The following is a 20,448-nucleotide window of genomic DNA, read 5'->3' on the forward strand; positions in this document are numbered from 1 at the left end:
CCATCTCCACCTGCCAATTTTAGAATTGATAATGTAAAGAAATTGGAATTTCTCCACACACTGAAGGATGTCTTTGAACATAAAATCATGTCTATACTCTTTATTCTGGATTACTTTGCCAATCATCAAGAATAGTGTTCTTGGGGCTTCCCTGGTGCCGCAGTGGTTGAGAGTCCACCTGCCGATGCAGGGGACATGGGTTCGTGCCCCGGTCCGGGAAGATCCCACATGCCGTGGAGCAGCTAGGCCCGTGAGCCATGGCCGCTGAGCCTGCGTGTCCAGAGCCTGTGCTCCGCAACGGGAGAGGCCACAACAGTGAGAGGCCTGCGTACTGCAAAAAAAAAAAAGAACAGTGTTTTTATATTTGGTTTTCACCTTAAGTTTTATAAAATATTTTTTACGTTTCATAATGGTTTTAATTCTGACTTGTCTAGTCAAAGTTAAAAAGATTTCATTTTCACTGTTATTTGAGGCATGAAGAAATGAGACATGGGGAAATGTTTTGTTCAAGGTAGTGCTGCTAGCTAATGGTAAAAACTGGAATTCTGTGCTTCTTCCTCTTGATAGAACTTGGTTGTAGGTAGATCTGCCTCTACTCCTACTATAAATAGAAAAGGAGGTCAACAGTTTGGGTAGGAGAGTCTGTTTTGTTTTGTTTTGGCTGCGGTGGTGAGAAATAAACAAATAGCATCAGCATTTTTTATGTTATTCTTATAAATCAGTAAGTAGTATATAATCTTGCATATAGTAAGCACTCCAAATTTAGCTACCAAGAAGAACCCAGTGTCAGTACTGGGAGAAATATTTCACTTTGAAAAGTTGATATAAATGTGCTTTTTTTCTCCTGTGTAGACCTACTTTGTGGAAAATTAATAGGCTTAGGATAACCAAACCCTTATTTTTCATCTGTTGCGTGTGATAGCTTTTGAAAGTTCGAGGGCCATTGGCTACACTGGGTATACCTGATGGGGTTGGAGTGTAGTGAAGGCTTGACACAGGCGTGGGACCTTTTAACATAATGCTACCAAGTTTTTTTTTTTCCCAGGCCTTCGTTTTAGGTTTTAAATGCCATGTGTAATCTGTTGTCCACAAAATTGGGAGGGAGGGACCTGGAACACAGACCTGCTATAGGTTTGGAACATACACTAGTCTCCTATCATCATGAGATTTTGGACTTCCATTAATTCATTTTGATGGTGTTTTCTTTCTCCTAAGGAAGCATAGTACCTAAGCTCTTGCCCTTAGCTTTGACCGTTGATAATCTCAATATACTGGAAAAGCCAGTATATTGCCAGTAAGATTGAACTGCTTGCTTAAGAGCAGCAGACCTGGAAGCTCTTCATTCTGAAATCCTTAAGTATTTATACAGATCTGAACTAAGGTCAGGATCTAAGTTTCTTAACCGCAAACCAGATACTCCCATATTACCCGAATCTGATTGATTGGTTGGTATTGAAAATAAAGCCATAAAATTATAGAAACTATAGTATTATCATTTCTCCAGTGAAGGGAATTGATATCTTCTGAACAAGTGAATTTTCCAGCTAAGTTAACTGTGTAACAAGATTAAAAAATCTCAACAATTTTCATGGAATATTTCCTAAATACTATATATTAGAAGGTTTTTCTTAGGCAGTCTAATGAGCCTGTGTTGGTTAGCCTTTTATTTGTAATGTGTTTCTGGATCATTGTTATCAGTACTAATTTTTCTACTATTCAAGATTATAGTGATGCCAGGGAAATGATATTCTGATCATGCTGTTAAAGAAAAGTATTGAGTGCTGGTTATGTGATAGGTTCTGGGGTAGGCGCTTTAATATAAAATTTCAGTTAATACTCAAAAGCAACCCTAAGAGGTATTATTTTTTTCTAACCATAAATCTTGGTGCATTGATTCTTTGATTGGATAGTTCTGGGGTCTTTTTTTCCTGTACCCAGCCAGAAATCTAGACCTTTTTTTTTTTTTTCCAATGTAAAATCTTTCCATTATAAAAGATTTGCATGAATTTAGTGTTTGAGTATGTTTGTTAGAACTAGGAATCAAACAAGCTGTCTGCTGGCTGGATCTATACTACGAACACTAGTTTTAAGTTCTCTGATTTCAACTCTTCAGATGAGACTTCATTCTGCGTGTACTAACTACCCTCCCCCTATCCCTGGAGGTGTTTGTTTTGTTTTGATAGGGGTGTATTGGGGGGTTGCAGCAGGATACTAGAAAAGTTCAAGAGGAACCAAGATGTGAAGTAGGGAGGGAACATTTATAATGACCTAATTGTTTATACTCAAAATTGTACTGTTTGTTTTATGGTCACTTTTTCTTGCTATCAGTCTATGACAGCTTTACCTGTAGTTGTCTTGGTGATGTTATGAGTGGCATTTCCCCTTCTTTACCATTGTCCCCCCATTTCCTGAGTGTACAGATCTCCTTGTTATCAGTATATTTGGGGCCTCTGTTTGTGTCAGGATATACAGATCTATCTCATCTAAAACTAGCATAGTATTCCACTGTATATATTGAATTCACACAGTACAGTGTTGGTGGCATAGAGTAACATTTCTCAGATTTTTTTCCGTCAGGATACCTTTATAGTACTAAAATTGAGGATCCCTGATAGCTTTTGTTTATGTTTAAATAAAAAATATCTATTGATATTTAGCATATTAGAAATTAAAATAAGACTTCAAAAATCTTTTCTAAAGCAAGAATTCAGTGACAAGAATGTCACTGTTTTACAGTTTTACAAATCTCTTTATAATGTCTGGTTCCATTTTTTTTTAAGTGTTCTTTTCTGCTTCTGCATTCAGTCTGTTGCACTATCAGTGTAGACACTGTGAGAAAAATCAGAATGAAAATGGCAAATAATCTCTTAGTAATATTATGAAAATAGTTTTGATTTTTCTAGGCCTCTTGAGATCCCCACACTCTCCAGCTGGCTCATATATTGTTTCTAGGTTTTTTTTGCCTTTACAAACACTGCTAATGACATCTGTATTCATATACTTGGCACCTGTATGAGGGTGTAGGATAATTTCCTAGGATTGTTGGACCAAAGAGTAGTATGTGTTTAGAAGCTTTGTAGATAAAGGCAAATGACCTTCCAAAAAGGTTGTGCTGATGTTCAGTTTGGGTAATAGTAAATGAGAATTAAGGACCCTCTTTATTTTTTGAAGAAGTATATGTGCAAATATGGCCTTGCACGCCTGTCAGAATCTTGGGGATGGACTCTGACAAGCATTTGCTGTGCAGGAGTATTCTTTAGTTCACCTGAGCGTGGCTGATTTTGCTAGTGGTCTGAATGATAGATTCTGCAGTGACAAACTTAATTACATGTATTGATGCATTCCCCTTAGCTACGTCAATCTCTCGATTTTTGTGTTTCCATATTTCCTTCCCAGTCATTCAGGTGGGAAGTGGGAAGGCCTTTCTCAAGTCTTGATATTGGGGTTTGCTATGTAGGCTTGTCTTTCTCTTGTCTGTGTGAGTGTCTTTCTCAGACGTGTGAGGAGATGGTGTCATGGTGGGGGGTGGGGGTGAGAATGAATTCCTCTTGGAGGATAAAGGCATCTATTTCATTGGATAGGATGAATGTGTTCCTCAAATAAATTGGGGTGGGGGGCTGTTTTATGTATGTGTTTCAGCTACTAAGATATACTGGATCTACCCATTATCAAAAGCATTGTGTTCCCCTTAATGAGAACTTTAACTCCCTTGATGTCATTTAAGGTCTCCTATTGAGGAACATTTTCCTCATTTCTCCCCTTGTTATCTCTGCTACCATGATAAATGCCTCACACCTACAGTTGAACTCTACATCCCCTTCCATACCCACTTATTACTGGGATGGAACTACAGCTCCCAGTACTGTAGCTGTAGCAATTGATAACAAATAAACTTGTTGGGGGGAAGGATTGTGTAAATGCATATTAACACTCAGCTGGATCTTTTTCAGTTGATTGGATAAGTGCTTATAACTTTATTCAGTAGAAACTATGAGATGGGAGTGGGGAACCTAATAGATGGACTAGGAATAAAACTAGAAATGTGTATTTTCATTATTATCTTACTTAGCCCCCCCGTTAAAAGGCTGTTTCCCATATTCCAGCCTCTACAGCCTACTGACATCTTGGGGAACATGGTATTTGGGGACCAGAGCTGGACTTCCTAAAGTTATATCTTAAGACTAAAACCATTGGATATGGCTGAAATGGTTTCAGGAGAGATGCTTCCCCCTGACATCTTGAATGGCACAGGAAAAAGAAAAACTTACCAGAAGCTTCTAGTATGTGCTTATTCTTGTTTTAGCCAGTATTTCAGAAGGGAACACTTCATACTTTGAATTTGTGATTGATTTTTCCTTTCTAGTCATCCTAACACTTAAACACTACCGAGTTTTGAAACAAATGCAAAAAAAAAAGGCAAAAAAACTTGTACTCAAAAAATAATAGTTGGTGTTGGTGTTTTGTTTTAGCAGTTGCCAAGTCAGGTGTGTGGGTTTTTTTGTTTTATTTTTAAATTATTTATTTTTGGCTGTGTTGGGTCTTCGTTGGAGTGCGCGTGCTTCTCATTGCCGTGGCTTCTCTTGTTGCAGAGCACGGGCTCTAGAGTGCAGGCTCAGTAGTTGTGGCGCACGGGCTTAGTTGCTCTGCAGCATGTGGGATCTTCCCGGGCCAGGAATTGAACCTGTATCACCTGCATTGACGGGCAGATTCTTAACCACTGCATCACCAGGGAAGTCCCAGGTGTGTGTTTCTTGAAATCACAACTTGAAGTGATAGCTCCAGCCCCATGCTGTGTGTCATTTTACCCCTTCTCTTAAACTTAAAAAAAAAAAAAAAAAAAACTTTTAAAGTATAATACATCAAAAAGGTACACAAATCATAAGGATTCAGCTTGATGAATTTTTCACAAAATAACCAGCACAAAGATGAAGAAACAACATAACCAGCACTCCGGAAACCTGCTTCATGTCTCTCTTCAGTCACTATCTCTCCCCTTCCCCTCAACAACCTAACTTCTAACACCATAGATTAATTTTTGCCACTTTTTGAACTTCATGTAAATGGACTTACGGTATATACTTTTGTCTGAGGCTTCTTTCATTTATGTTTGTAAGATTCATACACATTTTTGCATTTACATATATTTGGTTCATGCATTAACATTGCTGTATGGTATTCCATTGTATGAATATTTACACTTTAGCTTTTTTTTTAACAGAATTCACATGCCATCTCATTCAAAGTGTATATAGTTCCGTATTGTCTAGTATATTCACAGGGTTATGCAACCATCACCACAATGAGAGACCATTTTGTCCTCTAAAAGAAATCGTGTACCCATTAGCAATCACTACCCATTTGTTCCCCCTTCCTCGCAGTCCTAAACAGCCACTAATCTACAAATCCTCTAAATTTGCAAATTCTGGACCATTCATATAAATGCAGTCCTAAAACATGTGGTTCTTTGTAACTGGCTTCTTTAACTTATGTTTTCAAGGTTCAGTTACAGCATGGATCAGAACTTCATATCTTTGTATAGCCGAATAGTATTTCATTTTATTTACCCGTTCATCAGTTTTTGGACATTTGGATTGTTTCCACTTTTTTGCTGTGTGTACACAAATTTGTGTGGGCAGATGTTTTCATTTCTCTTGTATGTACCTAGGAGTGGAATTGCCCGTAACTCTCTCTTTTTGAGGAACTGCCAAATTTTTCCAAAGTAGATGTCTTTTTATATACCTGCAAGAAAAATGTATGAGGGTTCCAATTTCTCCACATGGTTGCCAGCTCACGTCATTGTGTGTCTTTGATTATAGGCTTCCTAGCTGGTGTAAAATGGTTATCTTTTTGTGGTTTTGGTTCGCATTTCCCTAATGACTAAAGGCGGTGAGCTTCTTTTCATGTTTATTTTCCATTTGTATATCTTTTTTGGAGAAATATCTATTCGGATCCATTGCCCATTTTTAAATTGGGTTATCTTTTTATTATTGAGTTGTAAGAGTTCTGGATGTAAGTCCCTTATCAGATATATGATTTCCAAATAATTTTGCACATTCTGTGGGTTCTTTTCACATTCTTAATGGTATTGTTTGTAGAATTTTTTATTTTTGTTTTTAATTTTGATTATGTCCAGTTAGCATCATTTATCAATGATGTCTGATGTTTTTCCTTTGTGCTTTTGTGCGGTTTGACTTTTAAGGTGGCATTACTTACTTAGTTTGGTTCTATGACATTAGATCTCTTGCATCTTCTGAAATATGTTATAAAGTAATCCATTTGTTTCACTCTATTATTTATGTAGTTTTCTGCGGATTGATTGTTTTTTGAGGACATGATATATTTCAAAGTAGGGTTTTTGGAATGTATTTTCTCATAGAAACATGTTTTGAATATGATTATATGCCATGACTCATCTTTTAAAAGTTTGATCCATAATGTACTTGACATACTTTATGATTTCATTGGGAAATAATAGGGTGCAATTTTTGTTTTAGTAATTAAACAAATTATTTACAATAATTATTTACAAATAATTAAACAAAATATTTACAGAGATAGTTGGAAATTTTAATACTTTTAAGGGACTCTAGACATTGAGTTCATTTGCTTGCTGCTTTTTCTTCTGGTAAATATATCACTAGACAGCTTAGTAATTACCGAAATAAAAATTCGATGATTGTGCATAAAGAAAATTAAGGGGCACTGGAAAATTTATTTTGATTATTGTGGCAAAAGTTGGAAAAATGGGAAGAAGAGTCATCAGGCTTCCTCCAGAATGTGAGAATATTTGTCTGAACCTCAGTGAGCCAAAAATAGTAAAAAGAAAAGAGCTTAAAGAAATGGGGTGTTGGGAGTACAGGAGGAGAAAATAGGGAGACTGTTTAGTTACCTTAAGTACAGAAAGGGTAAGAGACAGATTTTGGATTAAGCAGTTCACCTGTGCTATACACTGGAAAGATTCAAGTAAAGTGGGAAGCTTTCTTGTGCACAAGGTGTTTGCAGATTAAGTCACTGCAGCTTGGCAAATGCTGGTATTTTACTATATATATTCAATATCACTGAGCATCATTACCAGCACATGGTAGTGAATGATCAGTAAATTACTAACACGGGGCAGTATCATAAACTTAGTAAACAAATTTTAACGTAAAGGCAAAACTAGTCAAATTTGGAAATGTTAAGAGTGCCCTTTTCTCAAGTGTCTAGCCACTATTTGGAATGGATAAAGCAACTGTTAAATGTAATATGAGAAGAGTTGAAAGCTTTGGATGAGAGACAGCTGCAGAGAAAATGCTTTTTCTCAAGTATTTTGGGTCAGAACTTGGCTTTAAACTGGAATTGGTTGAGGAGGGGAGAGGTATACATTTAGTCTTAAAATTTGCTCATTGTAGAGACATACAGATGGCCAACAGGCACATGAAAAGATGCTCAACATTGCTAATTATTAGAGAAATGCAAATAAAAACTACAGTGAGGTACCACCTCACAGCAGTCAGAATGGGCATGATTAAAAAGTCTACAAATAACAAATGCTGGAGAGGGTGTGGAGAAAAGGGAACCCTCCTGCACTGTTGGTGGGAATGTAAATTGATACAGCCACTATGGAAGACAGTATGGAGGTTCCTTAAAAAACTAAAAACAGAGTTGCTATATGATCCTGCAATAGCTGGAGAAAACTAATTTGAAAGGATACATGCCCCCCAGTGTGCATAGCAGCACTGTTTACAATAGCCAAGACATGGAAACAACCTGTCCATTGACAGGTGAATGTATAAAGATGTGGTACCTGTATGCAATGGAATACTACTCAGCTGTAAAAAAAAAGAGTGAAACAATGTCACTTGCAGCAACATGGCTGGACCTAGAGATGATCATACTAAGTGAAGTAAGTCCGACAGAGAAAGACAAATGCCATATGATATCACTTCTATGTGGAATCTAAAATAGGACACAAATGAACCTATCTATAAAACAAACAGACTAACAGATACAGAGAACAGACTTGTGGTTGCCAAGGGGGAGACAGGGTAGGGGAGGGAATGAGGGAATGGATTGGGAGTTTGGGGTTAGCAGGTACGAACTATTACATACAGAATGGATAAACAACAAGGTCCTACTGTATAGCACAGGGAACTATATTCAGTATCCTGTGATTAAACCATAATGGAAAAGAATATGAAAAATGTGTGTGTGTGTGTGTGTGTGTGTGTGTGTGTGTGTGTATATATGTATAACTGAGTCACTTGGTTGTACAGTAGAAATTTAACACAACATTGTAAATCAACTATACTTAAATAAAATTTTTTTTTTATTATTTTGCTCTTTGCCACAAAGCAGTAGTTATTTTCTAATACCTTGAGTCTTACAATACTGCCGGGGAAAAACAGAAATGTGCAGATTAGCTTATTCTGAGAAGTAAATTGATAATTTGAAGATGGAGAAGTGTGATTTCTGTATTAAACAGAAATATAAGACTTTCTGAAGGTGAATCATAATGTGGGGATGTACTTGGGCAATGGATCATATCCTTGATGTGTTCAGACTTTTACCAGTGAATTCTTATTTTCAGTCTTGAGAGAGACCAGATTTTATTTATAATGCTTATTTGCATGTTTTAAGTTATTTCTCTAAATAATACTGTATATTAGAGATTTAATCCCAGATCATCTGGCTTCACACTGTGCTGTTTCACTACCTTCTGCTGCCCAGGAGTTGTTAGATTTCTCTTACCATCTAGTGCTCACTCTTTAGATGATCGTGTCTGTTTTGTTAAAAGTAAACATGTATAAAGCAAGCATTTCTTAGGTTACAGGCTATTATATTTAAATTTGTATTGTTTTAAAATAATATTTCCTCAACTGAAGTTGTATGTGCATCAATCCTTCAAAAAAGGAAATGTGTGTGTATGTAAGGGAATATAATTTTGCTGCTTTACTGTTACATAATGGAATGTGTTTGTTTTTTTTCCTCTTTCCTAGGTTCTCTACTTTTAGAGTCCAAAATAAATCCTAATACTGCATACCAGAAACAACAGGTAAAATTTTGAAGATGTTCTTTATCTTGCATATTATCCTCTCAATTTGGTGATTAAATGAAAATTTGCCATCTGATTCCTTACAATGAAAATTTTGGAGTAGATTATAAGATGCTTTGCCAGTCTAATTCTAAAATCCAGTTCTACCAATCTCTGTATGTATAAAGCAATCATTTTAAATTAAAAAAAGAAAAACTTGCCTCAAGTTAAGCTAAGTTCTAGATATTTGACTAACTGAGCCTTATTCTCAAAAGTTAAAACCTAAAACGACACAGTTTTCTTGTTTCTACCTAAAGAGAATTTAAAAAGTGACCACTGATGGAATAATCAGCTACTAACACAACTAAATGATAGAAACTCCTTCCTTCACTGTTGTAAATGCTAGTGCAGGAGGAACATTCATATCTCTATACAGCAGCTCAGTATAAATACGAATCTGATTTCTTATATAGCCTGAGTGGGACCTTATAATGATGTAAGTTTTTTAAGAACTTTCAATTCGAGTACACTCTCTTTCTTGTACCCTTCTGACGCAAGAGATATCTGAAAGTAAATCTCTCACTTAATACTTGCAAGCACTGTCATCAAAATTGGTATTTATTCAGAATATACCCATGTAGATAATACTGAGTGCTTTACAAAGCCAATGAAATCAGTATCAGTTCCCTCACTGCCCTGAAGATGCATATATAAAATAAAGTAAAATACACTACCAACACATTTATATAACTTTATAAATATATAAATATATAACTTTATAAATAAATTATAAAGTGCTTTGCTTCATCATTGACCATTAAAATACTACTAGAGGCAAGTTAGTTTTATTTTGCACATAAGATGATGCCTAAAGATTGTGGCTTGCTTGAGGTCACACAGATAGTGCATAGGAAATCGGATATTTACTCCTAAATTTATATAATGGTGATTTATTTGTCCAACAGGTATTGGTACAATATGAAATATTTTCTTGATGGTTCAGTGGTCTGTTAAATACACTTTGTTGCATTTGGTGTTCTTAAGAAAACTCTCAGGTTAGATTGCAATGGCTGGAGACTAGAGTATTATTTGGTTTTGATATTCTATACGTAAATTAACATTTTGAGTTTTCAGTCAGCTGAAGAGTAAAAGCACATCCTAAGAAAAAGAAAAGATCAAGTCTATTTTGAGGATGAATGAACAAATCTATATGTCTTAACCTATAGGCTGTTGGATGATAAGCAAGCAGGATGATTTGGTGAAAATTAGGCTCTTCAAGGAAAACAGAAGAGTAATTCCTAAAAATTTTCAAACTTATGAATTTGTCAAATGGATAATTAAGAGCGTATTTCTATCTGTGCCCGGATTTAAGCCTCCAAATGATTCTGAATATACATTGTAACAGAGTAGTTGCTTACAATTGTCTTAAACTTATTACTAATGTGATAGTGGTTTTAGACTTCTTCCAATAGATCTTACCTTATTACTGGTTTTCAAAACAGTATGATCCCATTTATTTAAAGATGAAACTGAGGCCAACGGACTAATTTCTGACATGTTGATCTTACAGTGTTCATGTAAATTATTTTGAGCTGAAACAGCTGCTCAGTCACTGGAACAGATTGCTTGCCTGGAATCTATGATCTCTTGAAGTTCTTGAAGATAATAAAAAGGGGTCTTTGAGCTCTTTTTTAGAATTCTGAGTAAGATTTGCGGATTTATCCTCTTAGTAATGCTGCACAGCCTAATCAGAGGATTGTTTATTTACTTCTGGCGGGCATCACTTTTGTTCAGTAAGAGACTATTGGTCTCATGATTGACAGTTAAATAATTGACTGAACAGAGTAAATATGCAATTTAGCAGACAGATTTTTAAACATGGGATCCATTTGTGTACAATAAGCGGTGTCCTTACGAGGTACTGAAAAGTATTAGAAATTACATAGATCTTTTAAGATACCTTAAAATATAGTCATGTTTCCTCCTCAATACAGGAACTTCTATCATTTCAATAGATGCTCAGCCAGCCTTGGCTTGGCTCCTTTCAGTTACTTATTAGATTAAATTATTTTTCTTTATATTGTGTTCACATCTAATTTCTACTCCTAATTCGTCTCTTTGGACCAGTTTGAAAAAGGCTACATGGTAGCTGTTACATTAGACTTCGTTTTCAAATGTAACTCTCCCTAGTGCCATTCAGAAATTCTTAATATGATTCATAGATCCCTCTGGAAGGCTCTTTTTTGAAATGGTTAATTGCTGTGAAACAGTGTATGTGTTTATTTATAGTCAGTAATTTCAAAAAGATACCTTAGACCCTATAAATATACCATGCATATTGTAGAATACAGACTATTTGTACTACAGGAAATATAAAGTGGTCTTGGTATTATAATTGTAGTGTCTTGCTGAGATTACATCTTAGTAAAAACTGTTGAACTGTTTATTAAACTATCATTAAAAAAACAAAAATTGGTATGAAATGAATAAAAGGGTGGTAGGTGGTAGGAGCATCTTGCTTCTTGAACTTTGGTGAAAGTTACAAAACCTCTGTCCAGGTAAATGCTCACGTTACAAATTTAGCCAATAATTTCAAGGGCGTCATGGGCCTCAAGTGCCCCAGGTAAAGAACACCCGATACAGAAAGTTAGAGAGGAGGAGGAGCAGCTATGTTTATTAATCACATCCTCCTGACACGCCCTTGCTACTGAATACTCAGGACTTCCTCTTTGAGCATTTTGACTAGAGCATAAAATTAACTTAATGTGCAAGCAAAGGATTGATATAATGTTTAGTTTGTATCTTTTGATATATTTAGATTATGTGCTCAATTTGTAGTGCTTTTCATATATTGGATCAACTTCTCCTTAAGGAGAATGTTTTCATTTTATAGATTGGATAAAGTGAAGTGCAAAAAGGCATTGGAAATTACTGACATCAGTGTTACAAAAAGTAAAAATGAGTACTGTTCTTAATTCCCTATTGCTTTGTTCATTTGCCTTATACTTTGAAGTAGTTTGTGATAATATATGTTAATCATTCAGACTTCTTTTCTCTCAAGGACACTTTGATTGTGTGGTCTGAAGCAGAAAATTATGACTTGGCCCTTAGCTTTCAAGAAAAAGCTGGATGTGATGAAATTTGGGAGAAAATATGTCAGGTAATTTTAAAAATCAGAAAATCAACATGCTTTCTTTTTAAGCATTTTGTTTTTTGCTGTGCTTTATGCTAATGCCCCAAATTTTAAATAGAGACACATTTCATATAGATCTTCTAAATTCACTGCTGTCTGTGAAAAAGCTTGATTAATAGGAAAGTACAGTTTATTGACATTAATCTACCCAGCCCAGACCTTTTCTGAACTCCAGAGTTTTATATCCAGCTGCCTTTGAGAGCTCCTCCATGAGTGCTAACTAGCATCTCAAATTTAATAGTCTTAAGACTGAACGTAATCTCACCGAGATCTGTTCATTCTCCTAGCTATCTCTCTCATCTCAGTAAATGCCACCCAGTTGCTGAAGCCAGAAATGTGTTTATCCTTCCTTCATCTTCTGTATCCATTCAGTCCCTCAATTGTAAGTCTTAAATGCATTCACTTATCTTCATTTTCATTGCTATTAGTTTACTAAGCCACCATCATTGCTTGCCTGGTTTATTGCTTTCATTCCCAAATCTGTACCACAGCTGGAGTGATCTTTTTAAAAATGCAAGCCTGATTGTGTTACCCCTTGTTCAGTAACTTCTTATGGCTCTTGACTATCTCTTCAATGTCATCATGCATGTTCTCAATTGATTCTGGAATTCCCTAGTGGTTCTAGTACCTCAGTCTAGTGATAAAATCTCCACAGTCTTTTGAGAATGGTCATTTTTTATGTGCTCTGATGGCTAAAGCCACTGGTTCTTGTTATGGACTTATTTAGACCATTACATCCTAAGGATGCTTTCTCTATCTTCATGTTTATTTTATCTGGAGAATAAATAACTTTCAGGAGATTCTTTAATTCATTGGTTCTCAAGGTGTGGTCCTCAGACCAGCAGGATGAGCATGACCTGGGATCTGATAGAAATGCAAATTCTGAGACCCCCATCCCAGATCTACTGAATCAGAAACTATGAGTAGGTACCAGGAATTCTATTTTAACAAGCCCTCTAGGTCAGATTTTCTCTGTAAAGGGCAAGATGGTAAATATTTTAGGGTTTGTGGACCATACAGTTTAACAGCTATTCTGTTCTGCTGTTGTACTGTGAAAGTAGCCATAGATAACACATAAATAAATGCACATCGTTCTCTTCCAGTAAAATTTTATTTATAAAAACAAGTGGTGGTCCAGGTTTGGCTCATTTGTCAACGCCTGCTTCAGGTGATTCTGATGCACCCTGAAGTTTAAGAGCCGCTGCCTTAGGAGAAGCCACAGTGCTCTTGAGGCACAGTTTCTCCTTAACTTGTAGAATTTATTTCTGCTATATAATTCTACTTAGCTGTGTTTTTCATAAATTAACCTGCCTGTTAAGCTGTCCCTTTCCTTCTCTTAACATGTGAAAAGCTAACATTTGTTTTTATGCTTTCTTCATGTTTTCTTTGCTTTCTGTCTCATACAGTTGTTTTTACAGCATGTTCCTCTAGATTTTTGTCATGTGGAGTTCTTCCATAGAAAGAGAAGAGATTAATGAGCTCAGGGTGGTGCTGAAAGCACCTGTTACTAAGAAAAATCTTGTTCTCTTTCACCTTTCTAAGATGAACAGTCCCACCCTGGACACAGTCTTATTGGGTCAGTATTTAACTCAGACCTGGACTCAATCTGTTAACCGTCATGCCTGGCTCTCCTTTAAAATTGTTGGGGCTTTATTATGCTTCTCCTTAGTCTGTAACACCATAAATTTTTCCGTCATTTTCTCTTGGGGCACAAGTAGTAGTACTTGTATACTTTGCTCTACAATAACTTTCCTGGGAATCACTGCCTACTTTGTTGTTCCTTTCTGATCTTCCCCTCCCAACTTTTACATAGTTTATGTTCAAGATGTCATTTCTCAATGACTCTTATGATCCCGATTGTACTTCTCAATTAATTCTGTATCCTGGCTTATTTTAGGGAATTTACTGTATTTTGTTCTCTGAGATCTTATGTTTCTCTATTTCTTGAACTCATCATTTTTTGATCTAGAAACAACTAAAAAATCTCCACATTATCTAGTACTCTCCTTGATAGCAGTTATGTCTGGGTGCATCTCTTTTTCCTTTTTATATCTTTATGATCTTCACATTCTCATTTGCTTCATATCTGTCCAGATTGACTTCTGAGATTTATCCTTTCTCATAAGGAAAGCTCTCTCTTCTAGCTTAGTCTACTTTCCTTTTTAAATTTTCATCCTTCTATTGCTCCTCTTCTGAAAGTAAGACTGAAACATATTTGTCAGATTATTACAGTTTCACCATGTTTCCCTGAGAAGATCAAATTCCTAAACACAGGTCTTTTTGATTACCTGTTCAGCCTTCGTATTTGCAAATTAATTCCAGGAGATGGCATTTTTCATTATAATAAGGGCTCTCATCCCTTATCATTGGTTTTGTAACAAACCCCTACCATTTTTCTGTAGGTAGAGCCATAGCTTGAATACTAGGAGTCTAAAGCTCTGATGAGATCTTACGTAATTTAAAAAAATCCAGGGCCAACTCGAGACCATGCCAGGTAAAAGCTGTGAATGTGCCTAGCCTCCTTTTAGTGGTGCTGTCCACTGGGTTAAGGTCAAGACGGTATTGCCTTGCAGCATTTTTCTAGACTTAGTCCAGGACTTCTTCCCTTCTAGCATCCATCAACATCTCTTAACCATGCTAAGCAATTTAAGTTTGTTGGTCATTTCATATAAGGCCTAAGTTTTCCATCCCTTTGCCATTCATCTTGGCCTTTTGGGCTGGTTTAGTGGCAGTGTCTCAAATTACAGGGCCAGGATAGCAAAACTCATTTCATTCCAAAATACGTCTTTGACCTTTTGTAAAAATTTTCTTTTACCTTAAAATGTATTTAATTGTGAAGACGTATAAGTTATCTTTTTATAATTAGAGCCCCTACACTGACATACAGTTGGGGTTTATGACAAACTTTAGAGCTTCTAGGGGATCATGAGAGGTATAGGTTTGGGTGTGTAGAAAGGAGAACTTCCATGGTTTGGTTACTTAACTTTAAGCAGGTATTCCTAGGGGATAGCTCTGCTACACATAGGTTGCAGTTACTTTTTATGTGGTTTTATTTTTGTGTGGGTGCACTTGTTTCCCGCTCAGTTTTTCTTAATCATCATTTTGGGCTACCAACCAACATTTTCATACCAAATCAGTGACCTACTTTGGTCCAAAGCCAATTTGTAAATGCTCTTGGCCCTTGGTTTCTAAATTAACTAATATTTTTCTTATTGCTTACAATTATATATATTTTCTATGGTCACAGCATTTGTTTGAATTTTACTTAAACTTTGAAGAGTTTTGTGGCTCTACCAGAGCATAGTGCTAGGGGTGTTTCTGAGATTTGCCCTGGTCTGTTGGAAAAGAGGGCCATGGATATAAAATGTGAGTGGATGTTTTACCACTCTATATGTTATGCGTCTGCAGGGCACTGTAAGTCACAGTCACAATTACTTTAGTGCATCTTTAGAATGTTTCCGTTGCTGGTAAACCTTGTACTTACAAGAAAGCTTATTCCATTTCTGAACTTTGAACTTCCTTCCTTAAAATCGAAAGTGTATGTTATTTGTAGAAATGTGTAGAAATGTGTTTAGAAAAGTAGGCAGTTGTGTCGAGCTTTGTTTTTTTTTTAACATCTTTATTGGAATATAAATTGCTTTACAATGGTGTGTTAGTTTCTGCTGTATCACAAAGTGAATCAGCTATACATATATCCCCATATCCCCTCCCTCTTGCATCTCGCTCCCACCCTACCTATCCCACCCCTCTAGGTGGTCACAAAGCACCGGTGTCAAGTTTGAAGACTTAAAGTTTGTCTAGTCTTAAACTTGAAAATTACCATTAATAGTTTTCTTATAACATCTCTTGTATCTAAGAATACCATTTAGATTTGCTTTGATTATACTTTGTCAGCTATCATAAATCTTGTTTACTAGGTTCAAGGAAAGGACCCATCAGTGGACATCACTCAGGACCTTGTAGATGAGTCTGAAGAGGAGCGTTTTGATGATATGTCATCGCCAGGTTTAGAATTGCCATCTTGTGAATTAAGTCGCCTTGAGGAAATTGCAGAACTTGTGGCATCATCTTTACCTTCCCCCCTGCGTCGTGAAAAACTTGCACTAGCACTGGAAAATGAGGGTTACATTAAAAAGCTCTTAGAGCTTTTTCATGTGTGTGAGGATTTGGAAAATATTGAAGGACTGCACCACTTGTATGAAATTATCAAAGGCATCTTCCTCTTGAATCGAACTGCTCTTTTTGAAGTTATGTTCTCTGAGGAATGTATAATGGACGTCATTGGATGCTTAGAATATGATCCTGCTTTATCACAACCACGAAAACATAGGGAATTTCTAACAAAAACAGCCAAGTTTAAAGAAGTGATTCCCATATCAGATCCTGAGCTGAAACAAAAAATTCATCAGACATACAGAGTTCAGTATATACAAGACATGGTTCTACCTACCCCTTCAGTCTTTGAAGAAAATATGTTATCAACACTTCACTCTTTTATCTTTTTCAATAAGGTAGAAATTGTTGGTATGTTACAGGTGAGTTAGATCATTCTTTTTTTTCCTACTTAAAAAGATACTGATTGCCTTCAGCAGAAATAATTTTCTGTTCCTTTTAGGCACACAAATTGAATTTTTAATTTTTGTCTAAAGGTATGTATTTTGGTGATATTACAAGAGATTATAATATATAATACTGTGGGACCAGAAGGTTGTGTTGGATTAGGGGTGATAAATGTAATTTTTAAAAAAAAATCTAGCTTGAAGAAATAGGAAAAGGATCTTAATGAAACACTTGAGTGTGGAATTTTAGGAATATTAATCTATCAGTTATGCATAGAACAGAATAGATTGGAAGATGAAAGAAAAATAAAAGAGAAGCCAAGAAATATGTCATTAAATATAGAATACAAATTCTATAGCATTTATACAACTCCCAGGTAATTATTTATTAGAGGTACAGCAGATGTTGGCAAGTTATAGCTGCATGTCTCCCTACCAAAAGGCATGCTTTTGTAATGGATGAGAGTGTGGGGAGGTTAGGCTTGAGTATGAGTTTCAGCTCTGCCTGTCACTTAATAGCTATGTGGCTTGGGCAACTTTCTTAATCTCTTAAAGCTTCAGCTTCCTGATCTTAAGGTTGGTGATATTAGTACCTACCCTATAAGGTCATCTGAAGATTAGATCAGATGCATGCCTATAAAGCATTGAACATGATACAAGACTCCTGAGTATTATTTTAAAGTATCTATTAATAATTGCCTATTAAACTCCAGATTTTCTTTTTATAGTATGCCCAGTCTCTCGGGTGTGGTGTGTTAGGGTGCTTGCATCAGAACTGCCTAGGATGCATCCTGGATTCTGCACATAGCACACAATCCAAATGTCTGAGCTGGCTGGTAATCTGCATTTGTAACACCCCCAAAGTCAGAGAATCTCTCAGTAATTTATCCCATGGTGCATGAATTAGTCTAGTCCAGTTGAAATATAAGTTTGCATAGTGCAAAGATTTGTGAGTTGCACACTTCCTGTGTGTTTTGTTTCTTTATGCTCAAGATGTAACAATAACAGCTGTGTGATATGATTTGAAAGCTATTGTAAGACCTTACCTCAGATCTACAAATAAAATAATTATTTGAAACCTGGATTTGAATTTAAAAAAAAGAGGCAAATAAATGTCAGTAAGAGCTGCTTGGTAGCACATGTTATGAGTAAAACAGTAAATTTAATTTTTGTCTATTCCTTTTTAGAAAATTGCTGTATTTTCAGTGACCCTGGTTTTATCACCTTAATATATATATATATATATGTGTGTGTGTGTATATATATATATGAATTCAGATAGAAAAGTCAATTTTACCAAAACTGCTTTCCTGAAGCTAGTGATAAGTCCAGTTCACGTTGATTAATTTGACATGTTCTCCATTCATTTAAGACAGACAAATAACATAGGCAATACAGTCTGGTAAGTACAACAGTATCCCTTGACATAGTGTATTGTGATTGATAATGGAAGAAGAAGGGTGTTCTGGTACCAATTTTCATTTGTTCTTTGCTAAGGAACTAGTTTTTGCTAGCTACCTAATAGATCCTCTGTTCTGGTCTAGTTCTGATTCCTGGTCTCCTTGGATAGTCCTAAGCACTGCTGGTCCCTTTCTTCAGCTCCACATGGTTCTCATTTTGTTACATAGGGATTTGTCATTTCTTTGTTTTCTTGGTCTTCAGACCTGTAAAATGCCAGTTTTACTCATTAAGTATGAATAATTTCAAGTTGTTAAGTCTTTGTTTCCCTACAATACGCTCTGTAAAATGCAGGCTGCCAATGCTGTAGCTCTTTCTGTTTCTCTTGATGCTGAGCATTTATATTGAAAGTGCTGCTATGAAGGAAGGTGAGTTTTACACATTTTTTGACAAGGAGTAATTAAAGCAGGTTCTTACTCACCTTGTACAGTCATAACCCTTACTGTTGACTGATTCTTTGTAATACTGTTGAACCTTCTTAATTCTCTGTACTTAACAGCAGTTCAGAGAATCTTTTTTAATCATTTGATTTCCATTTGGTGGATATATTATGTCTGAGATGGATCTTGATATTGGATGCCATTTGAGGTGTGGCCTGTTTGTACACTGCAGAAAAAGTAAAGGTGGGAATAGCCAAACTAATTTAGTGTCACAGAAAATGTTTCTTGAGCACCTGCAGCAGTGAATAAGGGGTTTATAAACTAGTGGGAGATACACACATACATACATACGTACACATACATATACGATACATTTAGACTTAGGCATGTCTGTAGGGCATGTAGTGTTGAATTTATTTCTACTAGCTGAGGTAGTATGGAATTAAAATCTTAACTTAAAAATAGTGACAAAAAATTGAACAGGCAGTCAGGAAGGCTCTACCACCTACCTGCTAACTGTGATTGGGCATTGGGTAAATTTCTTAATCTGTCTCAATTATAAAATAAGGAGGTAAGATAAGATAACATATGAGGTTATTTCCAAGTTCTATACTCTAACTTTTACATGCCCAGATGAGTATCCTATGAGAGATCTTTTGAATCATTTCTAAAATAATTTAATACATTTTAATTTAACATAGAATAATTTAATAATTATTGTTATATGTCTGTAGGTGGATAGCTTCAAATAACAGATGTTTCTTTAAAAGTTCTGAATTTAGCTTTTTACATAATTGAATCATTTCTGGTTTTAAAACATGAAGGAAGTTTTATCTTTATTTGAGTGGTTGTAGAACCTTAACTTCTAAAGTTAAGATTATGAAACCCTATGAAAATCATGGGTCTACAGACCATGTTTGTTTTTGTAAATAAAGTTTTATCTGAACAGAGCCATACTTGTTCATTGACATTGGCTGCTTCCTACTATAACAGCAGAATTGAGTAGCTGTGGTGGAGTCCGCAAAGCCTAAAGTGTTTATAATGTGGCCCTTAACTAGACTTAAGAAATAGAGCCTTGCCGAAATATAAAGGATAATCTTTGTATAAATCCCCAGTTTATCCTTTCATAGTTTTTTCCTTCTCTTTTAAAAAACAGCATTGCCAATACCAACTTCCCCTTTTCCAGTTATTGCGATTTATATCTTCTGTATTAGCGTTTTGAAAATATATTACACTCTTACTATTAGCATAATTAATTTATCCTTTGATTTCACAGGAAGATGAAAAATTTCTGACAGATTTGTTTGCACAGCTAACAGATGAAGCAACAGATGAGGAAAAAAGACAGGAATTGGTAAGAAATTTGATATTATGGAGGGCATGAAGCTAAAACAACACACCTTTTATATTCACTTATCCTTTTTCCTAATTTCAGGTTAACTTTTTAAAAGAATTTTGTGCGTTCTCCCAAACGCTACAACCTCAAAACAGAGATGCTTTTTTCAAGACTTTGTCAAACATGGGTATATTACCAGCTTTAGAAGTCATCCTTGTAAGTTTGTTTCTCCTTATACTTAATTACCATCATATTTTTAATCCACAAAATAGTATATTTCTTATGTAGCATGCAACTGTTTGATTATAGCCAATATTTAGTATCAGTTGTGTATTACATAAAGTTAAAAAGCTATAAAATTCTAGTATTAGTCCTTACAGAGAGTACTGAAAGGACACATACAGGAATTTTCCATATTTTTAATATCGATAATTTGTTAACTTGGCAGCCTATTAGTTGAAATGTTAAAGTAGAAAAAAAACAGGAGTAAAAGAAAGTATAACTTTATC

General features: G+C 35.6%; 1 protein-coding gene across 2 annotated transcripts in view; it reads left to right on the forward strand.

The window, feature by feature from the left end:
• The window catches only part of PPP4R3A (protein phosphatase 4 regulatory subunit 3A), a 38,084-nt gene that overhangs the window by 3,702 nt on the left and 13,934 nt on the right, over window positions 1–20,448 (forward strand). For both annotated transcript variants that reach the window (XM_024736249.1, XM_024736250.1), the window contains exons 2-6: window positions 8,979–9,034; window positions 12,075–12,173; window positions 16,124–16,741; window positions 19,880–19,957; window positions 20,039–20,155. In XM_024736249.1, coding sequence (XP_024592017.1) covers window positions 8,979–9,034; window positions 12,075–12,173; window positions 16,124–16,741; window positions 19,880–19,957; window positions 20,039–20,155 — 968 coding nt within the window. The remainder of the gene's footprint in view (window positions 1–8,978; window positions 9,035–12,074; window positions 12,174–16,123; window positions 16,742–19,879; window positions 19,958–20,038; window positions 20,156–20,448) is intronic.

This window comes from Neophocaena asiaeorientalis, unplaced genomic scaffold (genome assembly GCF_003031525.2).
Source record: "Neophocaena asiaeorientalis asiaeorientalis breed wild unplaced genomic scaffold, Neophocaena_asiaeorientalis_V1.1 scaffold152, whole genome shotgun sequence".
Taxonomy (NCBI): domain Eukaryota; kingdom Metazoa; phylum Chordata; class Mammalia; order Artiodactyla; family Phocoenidae; genus Neophocaena; species Neophocaena asiaeorientalis.